The following is a 17,171-nucleotide window of genomic DNA, read 5'->3' on the forward strand; positions in this document are numbered from 1 at the left end:
GCAGGTATCCTTCATGCTGTAATCATGCTTTCCATATCATCTGAAGGTAGCAATGGCATCTTCTACCCAGGACAGTGTAAAGAAAGAAACCATGGATTGTTGGTGTATGTGGGTTTTTTTTCTTCTTCTCTGGCAAACCAGGCTGACTAAGAGGAAAGACTTAGCAGCCCTGCCCATGTGAAGAAGCAGCCAGCAGGTTCAAGCAGGTATTTCCAAATAAGCCTTTAGTTTGGTTCACTGTGTTGTGTGAACATTTTGATAGCGTACATTACTAATGGTCTACTATCAAAAGTGGAACACGTGGTACAGATCCTTTCAAACATGATTTACAATGCATGGGAAGCCCACCTCTCTTCTAATTATTAAAGCGAATCCATCTCTTTTCGGGGTTGTTGGTCTGCTTTGTAAGTTGATTCCAGCTGTATTCTTTCCATGTGCTTCAAAGCAAAGGAGTTACATGGAAGGAGCATGTGCATATGGAAGGAGCTGAGAGCAACTCTCTAAGCAACCATACAAGCTTGACTTAGCAGTTGGAATAGAAAGGCTTTGTAAACGCTCCAATGCATTGCAATGCACCTCTTTCAAAAGATTTGCACAGCCCTGTAAATCAACCTGAATTGAAGTCTGATTGCGGAGATCTGCCCAAGATAGAAAATTAGTAGTTACTAGGCTCACAGTCTTCAGCAAAGGATTGTTACCTTGTCGTGGTGCTGGAGCTTGAGCACCTCAATGATGCCATGAGCTAAACTGTGAAGGGCCACCCAAGATGGGAGGGTCATGACAGAGAGGTCAGACTAAATGCGATCTCTGGGGAAGGTAATGGCAACCCACCCCAGTATTCTTGCCATGAAAACTAAATGGATCAGTACAACCAGAGATATGGCGGTATACCATCGGAAGATGAGACCCCCAGGTCGGAAGATGGTCAAAATGCTACTGGGGAGGAACAGGATGAGTTCAACTAGCCCCAGACGTGATGACGCAGCTAGCTCAAAGCTGAAAGGACGGCTAGCGGCCGACAGTGCTGGTGGTGAACGGCGAATCCGATGTTCTAAGGATCAACACACCATTGGAACCTGGAATGTAAGATCTATGAGCCAGGGCAAATTGGATGTGGTTATTGGTGAGATGTCAAGATTAAATATAGGCATTTGGGGCGTCAGTGAACTGAAATGGACTGGAATGGGCCACTTCACATCAAATGACCACCAGATCTACTACTGTGGACAAGAGGACCACAGAAGAAATGGAGTAGCCTTCATAATTAATAGTAAAGTGGCTAAAGCAGTGCTTGGATACAATCCAAAAAACGATAGAATGATCTCAATTCAAATTCAGGGCAAGCCATCTAACATCACAGTGATCCAAATATACGCCCCAACCACAGATGCTGAAGAAGCTGAAGTAGAGCAGTTCTATGAGGATCTGCAGCACCTACTGGACAACACGCCTAAAAGAGATGTTATTTCCATCACGGGAGACTGGAATGCTAAGGTGGGCAGTCAAATGACACCTGGAATTACAGGTAAGCATGGCCTGGGAGAACAAAACGAAGCAGGACATCGGCTGATAGAATTTTGCCAAGACAACTCAATGTGCATAATAAACACTCTCTTCCAGCAACCTAAGAGAAGGCTTTATACATGGACTTCACCAGATGGACAACACCGAAACCAGATTGACTACATCCTTTGCAGCCAAAGGTGGCGGTCATCTATACAGTCGGTAAAAACAAGACCTGGAGCTGACTGTAGTTCAGATCACAAACTTCTTCTTGCACAATTTAGGATCAGACTAAAGAGATTAGAGAAGACCCACAGATTAGCTAGATATGAGCTCACTAATATTCCTAAGGAATATGCAGTGGAGGTGAAGAATAGATTTAAGGGACTGGACTTAGTAGATAGGGTCCCGGAAGAACTCTGGACAGAAGTCTGCAACGTTGTTCAGGAGGCGGCAACAAAATACATCCCAAAGAAAGAGAAAACCAAGAAGGCAAAAGGGCTGTCTGCTGAGACACTAGAAGTAGCCCAAGAAAGAAGGAAAGCAAAAGGCAACAGTGATAGGGAGAGATATGCCCAATTAAATGCAAAATTCCAGAAGTTAGCCAGAAGAGATAAGGAATTATTTTTAAACAATCAGTGCATGGAAGTGGAAGAAGACAATAGAATAGGAAGGACAAGAGACCTCTTCCAGAAAATTAGAAACATTGGAGGTAAATTTCAGGCAAAACTGGGTATGATCAAAAACAAAGATGGCAAGGACCTAACAGAAGAAGAAGAGATCAAGAAAAGGTGGCAAGAATATACGGAAGACCTGTATAGGAAAGATAACAATATCGGGGATAGCTTTGACGGTGTGGTCAGTGAGCTAGAGCCAGACATCCTGAAGAGTGAGGTTGAATGGGCCTTAAGAAGCATTGCTAATAACAAGGCAGCAGGAGATGACGGCATCCCAGCTGAACTGTTCCAAATCTTGCAAGATGATGCTGTCAAGGTAATGCATGCTATATGCCAGCAAATTTGGAAAACACAAGAATGGTCATCAGACTGGAAAAAATCAACTTATATCCCCATACCAAAAAAGGGAAACACTAAAGAATGTTCAAACTATCGAACAGTGGCACTCATTTCACATGCCAGTAAGGTAATGCTTAAGATCCTGCAAGGTAGACTTCAGCAATTCATGGAGCGAGAATTGCCAGATGTACAAGCTGGGTTTAGAAAAGGCAGAGGAACTAGGGACCAAGTTGCCAATATCCGATGGTTAATGGAAAAAGCCAGGGAGTTTCAGAAAAACATCTATTTCTGTTTTCTTGACTATTCTAAAGCCTTTGACTGTGTGGACCATAACAAATTGTGGCAAGTTCTTAGCGGTATGGGGATACCAAGTCATCTTATATGCCTCCTGAAGAATCTGTATGACGACCAAGTAGCAACAGTAAGAACAGACCACAGAACAACAGACTGGTTTAAGATTGGGAAAGGAGTACGGCAGGGCTGTATACTCTCACCCTACTTATTCAACTTGTACGCAGAACACATCATGCGACAAGCTCGGCTTGAGGAATCCAAGGCTGGAGTTAAAATCACTGGAAGAAACATTAACAATCTCAGATATGCAGATGATACCACTTTGATGGCTGAAAGAGAAGAGGAACTGAGGAGCCTTATGATGAAGGTGAAAGAAGAAAGTGCAAAAGCTGGCTTGCAGCTAAACCTCAAAAAAAACCCAACCAAGGTTATGGCAACCCGCTTGATTGATAACTGGCAAATAGAGGGAGAAAATGTAGAAGCAGTGAAAGACTTTGTATTTCTAGGTGCGAAGATTACTGCAGATGCTGTTTGCAGCCAGGAAATCAGAAGACGCTTAATCCTTGGGAGAAGAGCAATGACCAATCTCGATAAAATAGTTAAGAGCAGAGACATCACACTGACAACAAAGGCCCCCATAGTTAAAGCAATGATGTTCCCCGTAGTAACATATGGCTGCGAGAGCTGGACCATAAGGAAGGCTGAGCGAAGGAAGATCGATGCTTTTGAACTGTGGTGTTGGAGGAAAATTCTGAGAGTGCCTTGGACTGCAAGAAGATCAAACCAGTCCATCCTCCAGGAAATAAAGCCAGACTGCTCACTTGAGGGAATGGTATTAAAGGCAAAACTGAAATACTTTGGCCACATCATGAGAAGACAGGACACCCTGGAGAAGATGCTGATGCTAGGAAGAGTGGAGGGCAAAAGGAAGAGGGGCCGACCGAGGGCAAGATGGATGGATGATATTCTAGAGGTGACGGACTCGTCCCTGGGGGAGCTGGGGGTGTTGACGACCGACAGGAAGCTCTGGCGTGGGCTGGTCCATGAAGTCACGAAGAGTCGGAAGCGACTAAACAAATAAACAACAACAGGCTCGCAATAATATTGCAGGCTACCAGCTGTTATGAAAGTTCCCTTCTTCAAACCAGTGTGCAGTATATGACTTTCCGCGGTTTTAATGTTGATATAGAGACCACTATTTATTTCTAGATTTGGATAATAGTTTTGTTAGTGAAAAACTTGATGTAAAAGTTTTATTGTTTGTTTTTTTTAATTATTATTATTCACAGGAATCTTTCAGCCACATATACGGCACTTGCTGGTCTTAGCTACTCCTGTGGATATAGTAATTTTAGGACTCAGCTATGCTACCTTCCAAGCAGGTAAGTCAGTTTTATACAAGTTCAGGTTAAAGGAATGTGTTACTCCGGTGGGAAACTGAAACTGGTTTATGTTAATTGCTTTTGGCTTGTTTGGGATTAAATGTTGCTGCCTTTAGCTTAGGGTAGAAATCTGACACTCCCATGAAAATGTGTGTGTTAACACAGACATTGATCTTAAAGCTGTCACTTAAGACTGCAGCTTAACAACAGATTCCTCAGTCAACTCTTCAGTGGGTTACTGAGAGAAAATAATAATTTCTAATACATAAATGAAATTCTTGCTGTTTTTTGGAGTAATTTTACTGCAATATCAAAGTGTTTAAACAAGCAAAACAGTAATAATTTGTCTCTTTAGGCTCTGGAACCCTCAACGATAGTATGTCTGGTGGAATGCAGCTTCTTCCTGACCCGCTTTACTCACTTCCTACTGATAACACGTATCTGCTGACTATAACCTCTTCTGAAAATGGGCGCATTTTTATGGCTGGCAAGGATGGTTGTTTGTATGAAGTTGCTTACCAGGCAAGCAAAGTTTGAAGTTGTATTTCTTCAGTTTAAAAATGCAGTAATTCCTGGCTTTAAAGATCTTAAGGATCATAGGGGAAAAGAAATGTTTTTTGTTTAAGTAATAGAACGTGCTAAGAGATTATCAGCAAGAGATTTTTCAGTGATTTTAAACTTAATCTGCAGACTTTTGTCAACTACAAAACATTTAGAAGTGTATTTAATATCAATAGTTGCCCTAGTGGATTTCACAGAGGTTAATGCTGCAGAGATTAAACTGCTTTTTCTGGCAAAAATATTATCATGTATACTTAGGATTGGAGATTTGGTGCAGGGGAGTAAAAATTTGGATTTATAAAATTATAAAGAAACTTCAGGCTTACAAACAGATCTTTGATAGCACTGAACTGTCCTTAAAAATTACTTACTACTTCAGCAGGGATGACAAGCTATTGAAGCTTTGAACAGAAATTTAATGATGCTTGTCAACAGAGATGTCACAGTTTAAATTCACAAATGTTAAACTTCTCATGCAGAATCCAGAAGAGAAACATAACATATAAAGTGTGCAATTCTGTTTTGTATACCTTGAAAGGATCTTTGGGTCAGCCTTGGTTAAAATATCATGGAGGATGACTGCTGATTTCCCCTGTTTAAAAGTATAATTTGCTTTTTTCAACAGTTGAGTTTACCAAATGAATTAATAAAATAATCTACTGATTTGCGTAATTGCCTAATGTTAATGAATTTTTATTTTTGTAGGCAGAGGCAGGCTGGTTCAGTCAGCGCTGTAGAAAGATCAATCATTCAAAGAGCACCCTTTCTTTTCTTGTTCCATCTTTACTGCAGTTCACATTCTCAGAAGATGGTAGGTGATGAAAAATCTATAGTAAGAATAAAACATCAATATATTTGTGGTAGATAATACAGTACATATGCTTGGCCCATCTGGCCCAACTAGCTGTTTTTATTTTACGTTCTAAATTATTACTTTCTATCATTTTAATTCTCTTTAACGTAATAAGAGTACTCTACTAAAATCCTTGGATAATGATTCTGAGGTTAGATACAATTGCTATGCAATTGGTTTAGACAAGCGAAGCAAATCACGTTATAAATAAAAGCCTCTCTTTTTCAAATAAGCTCCAAAATAAAAATAGGTCTTCAACAAATAATTCTGAATTTTAAAATCCATTTTATAGATCCCATTGTTCAAATAGCCATTGACAACTCCCGAAACATTTTATATACACGCTCTGAAAAAGGGGTAATACAGGTATGGTTTTTAAATATTCTGATTATTTGTGATTTTAAATGTTTAGTTTCTAGTGTTATACATTGTCAGTCCAGTGCATGTTGTTTTTATGCCTAAATTCCATTGAAGTTAATGCAAAATCAATGGTAGAAATCTAGGCACCATATAAATTTGCTACAGGCTCCTCCATTATATATCCTGATGCTTTTTATGTATTTTGATGCTCTTCCCGTCTCTTGGCTATTAATTTGCAGGACTTGCCTGCAGTACATCTCCAGGATTGCTGTGTCCTTCGTCCTGAATGTCCCCTTTCCTTTGGTGGTCTTGTTTTTTTGTGTATAAGCCTGTTCTATGATTCCGCTTGCATTCAGTTCAAGAGGGTCCTCCTATGCTTTCCTCCTGTGGGCCACGTAGCATGGATACTGCCTTTCTGTTGAGGGCTCTCTTTGATTATATGCAAGCAAGACTTTGCAGCATGGAATTAACTGTAGGTGACTATATTTTAAATCCACTAAAAACAATATAATTAAATTACAGGTTTATGATTTAGGTCCCAATGGCCAAGGGATGGTGAGAGTTGCTTCCGTTTCCCAGAATGCTATTGTGTCTGCAGCTGGAAAGGTTGCCAGGTAAATTATCTGTCCTAAGAAGCTGTGCCTGAAGACCCGGCAGTCTTGTTTGTTTGAGATAATTTTGTTTACACAATAAAATACTTCAGGCGCCCTTTTGATTTTCTTTTAGGACCATCGACCGTTCTGTGTTTAAACCAATTGTTCAGATTGCGGTGATTGAAAATCCTGAGTCTATAGATTGTCAGCTACTGGCAGTCAGTCACGCAGGTAAGAATTCAGTATCCAATCTTATTTATCTAATACATGATTGTGGAAAGTATAGAATTTGTAAGACTTTCACATTCTGCCTTAGTTATTCTGGTGAGGCATTTTTCAGTAAAATCTGAAACAGCTGAATATTTACAAAGCATTAGATGTCTTTTAGATCTTAAATATATCTGAGTTATATTATGCTTATAGAGCAGTACATAATGGCCAATGTAGAATGATAACTGGAATAATTCAGTTTGAAAATGGCTCAATAAGGGAACAAAAGTTTGTCAGTTTGGCTGAAAGGAAATCCAGATGTAGAAATGGGAAGAGGCTTATAAAAGGGAAAGTTAAGGGGCAAGGAACCCAGAAGAAACATAGAGATGCAGCGAATTAGCCTTGAGAGAAGGGGAGAAAGCTATCAAGACATGGAGGCAGGAAGCTTTCTGTGTTAAAGAAATGGTGTTTAAGCTAAAATATGGCTATAAAGTAAAGTTCTACAGTGACTATTGGGTATTTTGGCAGAAATCACAGGAATGGTTCCATCTGTTTAGAGGTGCTATGTTCCAACATCTGTTCACCAGATGACTTGAGCCATTCTTGACAGTATGAGAGATCTCCCTTAGCCTTGCCTGTAACATCATCCTACTTGGGAATAATATCTAGTAAAGCTTTGATCTTTCTTCATCTTTGTGTAAATGATTGCTTCTTTCTTCACCCTGCTGCAATCCATGTAAAGATTGTGTACGCTGTATATTTTAAAAAGTGGGGGGGAAATCACCTCGCCCATCACACCAGGGTGTAGATACAGGTCTCATTTCTGCAGTATTATTAATGTATGACAGTTAACAAAATCCTTTTGGCTTACCTTTTTCTGTCAAACCTATTAATGTTGCTAACATACAGTCACATCCTTTTTTCTGTAGGTGTACGGATGTATTTTAGTGTATGTCCATTTAAGCACCCTTTTGCTCGCCCTTCAACTTTAACATTGATTCACATCCGCCTACCCCCAGGATTTTCTGCAGCTTCTAACGTGGAAAAGCCGTCAAAGGTGCATCGAGCTTTATATAGCAAAGGTAAATTTTGAGATGGCAAGTGTTCATTATTGTAAATCCAGTAGAGCGGGGTGAGTAACCTTTGAAAGATGGGGACCTCAGTTCAGCCTCTGACCCTTTTAACACCACAGAGGTAGGGATGTGCAAAAGATTCCATGCACCATTTATTCCGAGCATGGAAAACTAGTTGTGTGTGGTCTGTGTTCAGACTGAAATCTTTGTTTGGTCTAGTTATGGGCCTGAGACATGTGTTCCAGACAAAGGTTTTGGGGCTGAGTGAAAGCAGAAAAAAGCCAAGGATTTTGATGATGGGGGGAAGTCAGTGGGAAGATTGCAGTGGGGGGGGGGGGCAGTAGGCTGGCTGCTTGGATATGATGCTCTTGGGCATCAGTGGGAGTGGTGAACCTCCTCTTTCCACAAGAACTGTCCAAATTTTTCTTTTGGCCTAAACCCAGAACAATTCAAGGTTTTTGTCTTGTTACTCTGCTTGGCAGAAACACAGTGTTTTTGTTTTGAGACTGAAAGAAAACATGTTATTCATTAAATGAACACCTGTAAAAAAAAAAAAGGCTTTCTTGTTAGCAGATTGCTAGGAAAGCCTTTGGCCCAAGAGAGTTCAGAAAAGTCACACACCAGGCATTTCCATAAAAATAATTTTATTTACAGAAAGCAAACATATTTACAGCCTCTCAGTGAGAGCTACTTAACTCTCTACATGCCTACACAGAAGGGAAACTGAAACTAAAACAAGTCCAGGCAAGTTCTTCTCCCCAGGTGCAAAAATTAACATCCAAAAAGACGACAATTAAATTCAACCTCTTCACCCTGCCAAAATGATTAGTGACCATAGTAACCTTAATCTGTAGTAGAAAACATATTAACACTCCCCTTTTTATACTACAGAATAAGATGCAAACCAATTTGCTTTGTTAACTCCTTGTGTCTTGGTACAGCAAGAGGTTTGGTTAAAATATCAGCAATCATGTCTTTTGATTCACAATATTTCAACATTATTTCTCCTTTGCTTATCATATCTTTGATATATTGATAACTAATATCGATATGTTTTGTCCTATTTTTGCAGGCTTCAGATTTTGCCATAACAATGCAAGCTTGATTATCCTCATAGACAGTTATAGGCTGGTTCACTTCCATGCCTATGTCTTTTAACAAATGTTTAAACCATATAACCTCATTACAGGTTTGTGTTAGAGAATAAAACTCTGCTTCTGCAGTGGAAAGAGCAACAGGTGTTTGCTTTCTAGAATGCCAGCCTAAGCTAGATCCAGCAAATTGAATTAAAATCCCAGAAGTGGATTTCCTGTCACTGACATCTGCTCCCCAGTCAGAATCGGCAAAAGCCTGCAATTTCTCAGTTCCAGAGGCATTTAGCTTCAGGCAATAATTCTTTGTTCCTTGCAAATACCTCATTAACCTCTTCAATGCTGCTTTTCCAGTAGATGTAGGCTTCTCTACCTGTCTACTTAAAATGGCCACAGAATTTGAGATATCTGGGCGAGAGTGATTTGCAATGTATAGTAAACTTCCAATTGCAGATCTATATTTCTCTGCCTCAGTTAATTGAGTTTCTCCTATATCTTTCTGAAAATCTGTTATCATCAGAGTAGAGACTGGTTTACAGTCTTGCATATTAGAATCCTGTAGGAGCTTTTGAATTTTACTACGTTGGTTTAACAAAAAGCTACCATACTTCTCACTGTGTATTTCCAAACCTAGGTAATTTGTTACAGTTCCAAGGCTTTTTAATATGAAATGGCTTTTCATGCAGGCTTCAAAATCAAGCCTTTGTTTTTCTGTTGGTGTGAACAGCAGCAAATCATCAACATAAATGCAGATACATACAGCCTTGTTTGTCTTCCTTCATATATACACATGGATCTGCTTTTCCTTTTTCAAAACCAAAATTCTGCAGTTTTTCATCTAATTTTTGGTTCCAGGATCTAGCAGCTTGTTTTAACCCATAGACTGACTTCTGCAGTTCACAGACTAGATTCTCCCCTTTTTCATAGCCAGGGGGTTGCTGCATGTATAATTTGTGGTCTAAATCACCATAGAGAAATGCAGTTTGAATGTCATAGTGGTGAACTGACATTCCTTTGAGTGCAGCAATTTTTAACAGTAATCTAATTGATTCACCTTTAGTAACTGGTGCAAAAGTCTTGTCAAAGTCTAAATCTTTCCTTTGAGTGAACCCTTTTGCAACTAACCTTGCTTTATATTTTTGGATTTTGCCATCAGCATCCCTTTTCAGTTTGAAAACCTACCTACAACCTAGACAGCGTTGACTGGGAGGTAGATTTACCAGTTTCCATGTTTTATTTTCTTTCAAGGATGCTAACTCCTGTTGCATGGCAGAATGCCAATTTTGTGCAATCTCAGGTGGTAAAGCACTCACTTGTTCTAAAGACTCAGGTTCTGTGAATATGTGAAAAGCCTTTACTGTTTCAGCCTGAAAACATGATGGAGGAACACCTTTATTACTCCTCTTAGATCTGCGAGGTAATTCAGGGCTTAAATTTTGACTCCTATCACTTTCCTGAGAAGCATCTGTCTCATCAGACAGATGTTCAGTTTGCTTTTCTGGTTTAATGTCCTCATCAGGCAAAAGATCACTATCAGCAAGTCCTTGCTGTTCTCTTGTGGTCAGATCAACTGGAGAGCTAGAATTTAATCTCCCCCAGTTTTGTTCAGCAAAAGAAGTGCTTTTGCTAATTATTAATTTCTCTCCCATTATGAACCTGTAGCTCCTTTGGCTTTGTTCATAGCCAACAAAGGTGGCTTTCTTTGTTGTGGGGCCTCCTTTCCTTCTCTGTTGTTTTGGAATATGAAGCCAAGCAGTGCTACCAAACACTCTAAGGTGGTTTACCTTTGGTTTCACACCATAAAACAAATGGAATGGAGTGTCCTGAATCACAGAGTTATACAATCTGTTTTGTACATAACAGGCAGTAGATATTGCCTCTCCCCAATACTTAAAAGATAAATGTGAATCTTTAAGCATGCATTCCATCACATTTTGCAAGGTTCTGCCCTTTCTTTCAGCAACACCATTTTGCTGAGGGGTGTAAGGGTTAGAAAGAATTTGTTCTATCCCCTTTTCCACTAGGAACCTTTTGAATTTGTGAGAAAGGTACTCTCCTCCTCTATCACATTCGAGTGCAGATACAGGCCTCGGGAATTTTCTATTTGCCCATGTCACAAAACTTTTGAATTTCTCAAATGCCTCATCTTTATGTTTTAAGATGTAGATAAATGTGTATCTTGAGAAATCATCAGTGATGGTCATTGCATACCTTGCTTGTCCAAGACTTGGAGCAAAAGGACCAATAATGTCAGAGTGTACAATTTCCAAAGGTCTAGTTGTAACTCTGTCACTGTGCTTACTCACAGGAGCTTTTAGTGTTTTGCATTCTTTGCAAACTACACAGTCTAAGTATTTGTCACAGGGTTTTATCTTTAGGTCAGCACACAGCTGTGGCATTTGTGCTATATACTTGAAATTAGCATGACCAAATCTGTGCATCAGGTGTACACATTGGTCATGGTATGGCATGTTGCCAACTACAGCCTTGCAGCTTGGCTTCCTTGCATTTTGCACAATGTACAAGGAGTCTTTTAATATACCAGTAGCACACAATTTCCCATTTTTACGTATCTCACAGCCATTTTTCTTAAATGTTATGACATACCCTGTTGCAGCCAATTGTGCCACAGATAAAAGGTTTGATTGTAAATTTGGCACATACAACACACCTTTTACCATTTCTCCCAAGCAGGATAAATACAAGTCACCTTGTCCCATAATTTTGGTCACAGACCCATCAGCCAAAGATACACTTTGTCTTTCAGTTTTAGACAGTGACACAAAAGAGCTTTTACAATTACATAAATGACAATTGACCCCAGAATCTAACACCCATACATCAGAATTACCCTCCTCAGCAACCTGTGCAATTTGGGTTGTCTGAAGAGCCTTCTTCTGTGTTGCCCTTGTGTTCTTCTCTGTCTTTCTACTCTTGGGTCTCAAGGCACAGTCTTTCTGCAAATGTCCAGCTGAACCACAGGTGAAGCATTGTTGGCTGGCTAGTGCTGGGCCTCAGCTTCCTTTCCCTTCTTTTCCCTTGTTTTCTGGTACTGCAGCTTTCCAGAAGAGATGGGGGGGGGATCTTTCCTCTTTCTTCTCCCATTCAGCGAGTAAGCACTGTGTAACATACGATGGGGCGAGGTCTGCTTCAGGCATAGCCTCCAGGGTACAAATCAGCGTGTCCCACATTTCATTCAGTGAGGACAGGAGGATATAGGGTTTTGTGAGAGGTGTAAATTCCATTCCTCTCTCCTGCAACTCAACAAACAGCTGCTGAATATAATGCAGGTGCTCAGGAAGGCTATCTCCTTCTGCAAGGTAGGCTTTGTATAGCTTTTTTGTCAGGGTAACTTTACTCCCTGCTGTTGCCTTTACATACAAGTCTCTCAAAGCGTCCCAAAGTTGCTTTGCAGACTGCATGCCTCGCACATGGACTAGCTGATTGTCCTCAACTCCCAGGATAACGGTGGCTCTAGCCCACTCATCCTGCCTAAGCCATTCAGCACTGGGATTTTGGGGGGTTTGCTCACCAATTGGCAGCCAAAGATTCTCTCTGCGAAGATACATCTCCATCTTCAGGGTCCAATTCAAATAGTTGGTCTCTGATAGGCACTCCAGAGGCATCGCTGAGGGCTGGGAGGTAGCCATGGCTTCTTCCTTCTTTTGCAAGTCACCTCAGCTGGCTTCTTTGTCCTGTAGACCGGCAGTTGCTGGAAAATCTCCAGGCGGCTCCAAAGAAAATCTTCACAGGTCTTTGCTACCTGCCTTTAAATTGTGCATGAGGTGTGGAGCTGATCTCTCTATTCTCTCTGGGTTTTACTGGGCTTCTTACTGGGTTTTACTGGGCTGCTTACTGGGCCCATAACCTGTTAACAGATTGCTAGGAAAGCCTAGGAGGGAGAGATCAGAAAAGTCACACACCAGGCATTTCCATAAAAATAATTTTATTTACAGAAAGCAAACATATTTACAGCCTCTCAGTGAGACCTGCTTAACTCTCTACATGCCTACACAGAAGGGAAACTGAAACCAAAACAAGTCCAGGCAAGTTCTTCTCCCCGGGTGCAAAAATTAACATCCGAAAAGAGGACAATTAAGTTCAACCTCTTCACCCAGCCAAAATGATTAGTGACCATAGTAACCTGTAGTAGAAAACATATTAACATTTCTGGTGACATCTTTGGAAGCCGTGGAGCCAACTTTTTAAGGTTTATTTTTTTAATGTATGCATGTTTATCATTTAAGGAAGCAAGTTGGGGAGTGTGAACAAAATCTTTGGGAGGCAAAATGTTCCCACTTCCCCAAACTTCCAAAATTACGCTGCTGACATTCAGCAGCAAAATGGTTGTTTATGTGAATTTAGGTTGTTTAGGAGTGGGATCAAAGATGAAAATGGTAGAGGTTTTCCATTTCCATTCCTAAAATATTGGGGAGAAAACTGCAAAAATCATGCTAAAATTTGGGGGGGGGGGCAGGCTGCATGCAAGGCACAGTTGCAAACCCCGTAACGTAACTCTTTTGTCTTATAGAAAGTGAAAAAATGTCAGATTTAACCTCAGTATTTGAATCTACCACATTCTGAGAAATTAAACAAATAGGTTGCGATGAAAAATTCCAGAATCCCTATATACAAATACATGCCCATCAGACTTCCTTTTCAGTGTAAGCAGCGTTATGGAAAGGATGGAAAAGTAAAAGGCAGGAGAGAAGGAAATCTCACTAAGTCTATGTAACCCCATCCGCCTCTCCATACCTCCCTGTTCTTGGAAATTATCCTTACTTCCACTGTGTCCATGTATCCCTTCATGTACTGGATTTTGTAAAAGAATGTAGAGCTGACCTTGTAGAAGGAAGCCGTTAAAAAGGGAGTTGGAGAAAAGATTACACCGTCAGAAGATAGAAGCAAGAGACAGAAACTCAGAGTAACCCTGCCTTGATTTTTTTTTTTTAAATTATAAGATGGGGCACAAAGAAACTTGGACAGGCTTTTGGGATTCTGTTTTTCAGGTTACTACAATAAAGAGCATTCTTGGAATCCTTGATGGGCCTGTTTCTTGACCTGGCCTTCCTCAAAGGGCTGGCATCAGTCTTGAAAGGGATATAACCCTTTTCAACCTATTGCAAAGCCAGCCTTCCTTCCTTTGTTTTATTTGGTTCGATCCTCATTTCTTCTCTCTAGATGACCAAACCATCTTAACTTACTTCTTTTGTACTGGAAACTCACTTTTGCATCCAATCCAAGTTCCTTATTAGGTGAATATCAAGCCTATTTGTTTACAACTAAGTGTGCAAACTTTCAGATTTTCCAGAGCTCTTCATCATAGAAGGTGATAAACATAGCTGTGTGCAGAAAAGTAATTGGTGATGTTTAAGTGATGAATCAGCATTTAATTGTCATTCTGTAGTATAACCGGGTACTGGCTCAGAGAAGAAATGGAGCTTTTCCCTTTGCAAAAGAGGGTCCTTGATAGTTAGAAATCAGAAGTAGAGAGGAACTAGTCATTTTTATATTAAAGTTGGAGATAATTTGGGATGGGATCTCAGACTTAAATAAAGCCAAAACTGGATAGTTAACCTTGTAGTTAGAGGGATATTAAATCCTAACTTCGGGTGGTTTAGATTCCTCTTTCTCCATTGTAAAAATAAATATTTTCCTATCAGGTGTTCTCCTAATGGCTGCTTCAGAAAATGAAGATAATGATATCCTGTGGTGTATTAATCATGATTCTTTCCCTTTCCAAAAGCCAATGATGGAAACCCAGGTAAGTTTACATTGCATGCTACATTGTTGTTTTGAAAGCAACATTTGTAACAGAGAATCTACATTTCTTTCAACTTGATATTTCTTAATTTGGTTGTTCATTTAAGTTTTCCCTACTCCTCAAATCTATCGCCACCTTATTCCCCTTTTTAACATTAACCTCCTTCCAGTGCAATAACCATATCCCAGGTTATGGACAGATCTGCCCTTTGCTGATACTATCTTTAATTTTTTTTTTAAATCCATTGTTGACTTTATTGCCTGATGAAAAGGTATTCTGATTCAGTTCTGGTTTAAAAGGGCTTCACGAAGAGTGACAGAAAAGATGTCTATTAAGAGCTGTTGACTGGGTTTCATCTTGGGTGAGGTAAAAGGTTGAGTTGTAAGTCATGCTTGTTTAATTTCTTATTTACATTTTTGTTTCAGACAAAAACACCAGTCGATGGGCATTCTTGGGCGCTTTCTGCAATAGATGAACAGAAAGTTCCTAAGATTTTAACACCACTGAATAAAGATTTAATTCCAATAACAGACTACCCTGTAGTTGTGCAGCAGCATATGTTACCACCAAAGAAATTTGTTCTGCTGTCAGCACAGGTAGGCAGTACAGTTGTTACTGCTCGTCTTCACCACTGTTTCTCTGAGTAATCTGAGTTGTTTGTGTGCATGTGTGTCTGCTGCATATGCCATAAAATAATACAGTGCAAAGTTTGACAGTAAAAAATGAAACATCACTTTATGTGCTCTTTTCAGAATCACTTAGTCTCACTATTCAGAATGCACTATTCCATACTGATGTATTTGTTGATCTAACATGGAATTATTTTGACATCTTCCCTTTGGCTTAATTGAAATGCATTGGGAAGAAATAGTGTTATGTGCAAGAACTCATCTGCATTACCAATTTTCTGCAGTAGTAGCTTACTACATTTGTATGTAGTTTCTTAGTTGTTTGAAGGTTTTTTATTTAGACTTTTAAAGATCTCTTTCTTGAATGCTTTCCCCTGAAACTATTCAGAAGTATTTACATTTAAGAAGGTTGAGAAGAAGCTCTTCCTTGAGCTTCATAAATGCCATTCCCAAGAAATTTGGTCAGAGTTATAAATTATCAGACCCTTTGATGTATTAGCTATTACTTGATATATTAAGTACAACAGATGCAGAATAAAGCTAATATGCTTGTAGTCTATCTTATAAGCTAAAGTTTTCTGAAAAAGAAAATGTTTACTTTTTAAGAATTAGATTTGGGCTTTGTAACTCTAGCACCAATTGACCTAGGAGTGCTGTCCCTTAATTGCATAGGATTGGGGAAAGATTAGATGTATATGCCTGCAAATAGATATAGGGTGGGGTGGGAGGGCTTAATTTAGCTTCAGTGTGTTAGGTACTACAGCTGCATGTTTTAGTATGAGTTTCAAGCTGGCCCCTACTGATGGGGGGTGCTACTGTTTCACCCAATATTCTCCAGTTTTGTAAAATGGAATTATTAATGAAGTGCCTAATGCATGATTTTTGTGAAATCAAATAAGTTAGGAACTGTAAACATGTTATAGAAATTTGCTACTTTTGTTTTCCTTTAGGGGAGTTTTATGTTTCATAAACTCAGACCAGTAGATCAGCTGAGACATCTCTTTGTGTGCAATGCAGGAGGTGATGGAGAAGATATTGACAGATTTTTTAAACTTCATCCAGTAAGAATTCTTAACTTACTTTCTTAGATGATTCGTGCATCATTGTTAATTGTTCTCAAGAGCTTGCTTTCTATCCCAGGTCTTAACATTTGCCATTCATCTGATATTTGTTATTGTTGCTGGCTTAGCAATCACAGCTGTGACCTTCAGTCCTAGAAGGCTAACTTGATACACGGAAACAGTTATTGTACCTTACTTAAACCAAATAATTAAGTGACTTTGTGACTTGTGAAGTCACAAAATAATGAAAAAAGAACACATTCTATGAAGCAAGCCAGTGTTTTAGCAAAGCTCAGTTTGTTGTTATAATATAAAGCCTGGGGTTGTTCTGAGAATATTGGATTTTAGTCCACCATGATATACAAGATTATAAATAGCTTCAGCTTCTTCACAATATTTGTAATTTACAAGCTTAACATTTGTTATTAAAGAAAATGATACTATTTTACCCACAACAGTAGCCAGCTGAACACTTCTTACAAGGTTGGAGATGAATATTAGTCTAGTTCGTAGGCTTAATTTAGCTGTTCGAAACATGGCAATTAACTCTCCACTATGAATTCATTAATTTTGATCTTAATGGTTTCTACCATATTTATAATAAATTATTTTATGAAATGCGTTGAACAAATGGGTAAAAAGTACTAGCATTCCCATGTAATTATGTTGACTAATGGCTCCTTCTCTGAGGGGAGTTAAATCCTCACATATCAATTACCATTTTGGTCTTGGTTGCTTTGGATTTAGTGAGAAATTCAGACTTACTCAGAAGTTTGAGAAG

The 17,171-nt window shown here is 39.4% G+C and overlaps 1 protein-coding gene across 1 annotated transcript in view; it reads left to right on the plus strand.

Moving 5' to 3' along the window:
* The window catches only part of NUP155 (nucleoporin 155), a 47,815-nt gene that overhangs the window by 11,140 nt on the left and 19,504 nt on the right, over nucleotides 1-17,171 (plus strand). Inside the window, exons 5-14 of the mRNA XM_063295735.1 lie at nucleotides 4,103-4,195; nucleotides 4,551-4,717; nucleotides 5,462-5,567; nucleotides 5,902-5,975; nucleotides 6,492-6,583; nucleotides 6,696-6,793; nucleotides 7,702-7,854; nucleotides 14,600-14,700; nucleotides 15,126-15,296; nucleotides 16,280-16,390. Coding sequence (XP_063151805.1) covers nucleotides 4,103-4,195; nucleotides 4,551-4,717; nucleotides 5,462-5,567; nucleotides 5,902-5,975; nucleotides 6,492-6,583; nucleotides 6,696-6,793; nucleotides 7,702-7,854; nucleotides 14,600-14,700; nucleotides 15,126-15,296; nucleotides 16,280-16,390 — 1,166 coding nt within the window. The remainder of the gene's footprint in view (nucleotides 1-4,102; nucleotides 4,196-4,550; nucleotides 4,718-5,461; nucleotides 5,568-5,901; nucleotides 5,976-6,491; nucleotides 6,584-6,695; nucleotides 6,794-7,701; nucleotides 7,855-14,599; nucleotides 14,701-15,125; nucleotides 15,297-16,279; nucleotides 16,391-17,171) is intronic.

This window comes from Candoia aspera, chromosome 2 (assembly GCF_035149785.1).
Source record: "Candoia aspera isolate rCanAsp1 chromosome 2, rCanAsp1.hap2, whole genome shotgun sequence".
In the NCBI taxonomy this organism is placed as follows: Eukaryota; Metazoa; Chordata; class Lepidosauria; order Squamata; family Boidae; genus Candoia; species Candoia aspera.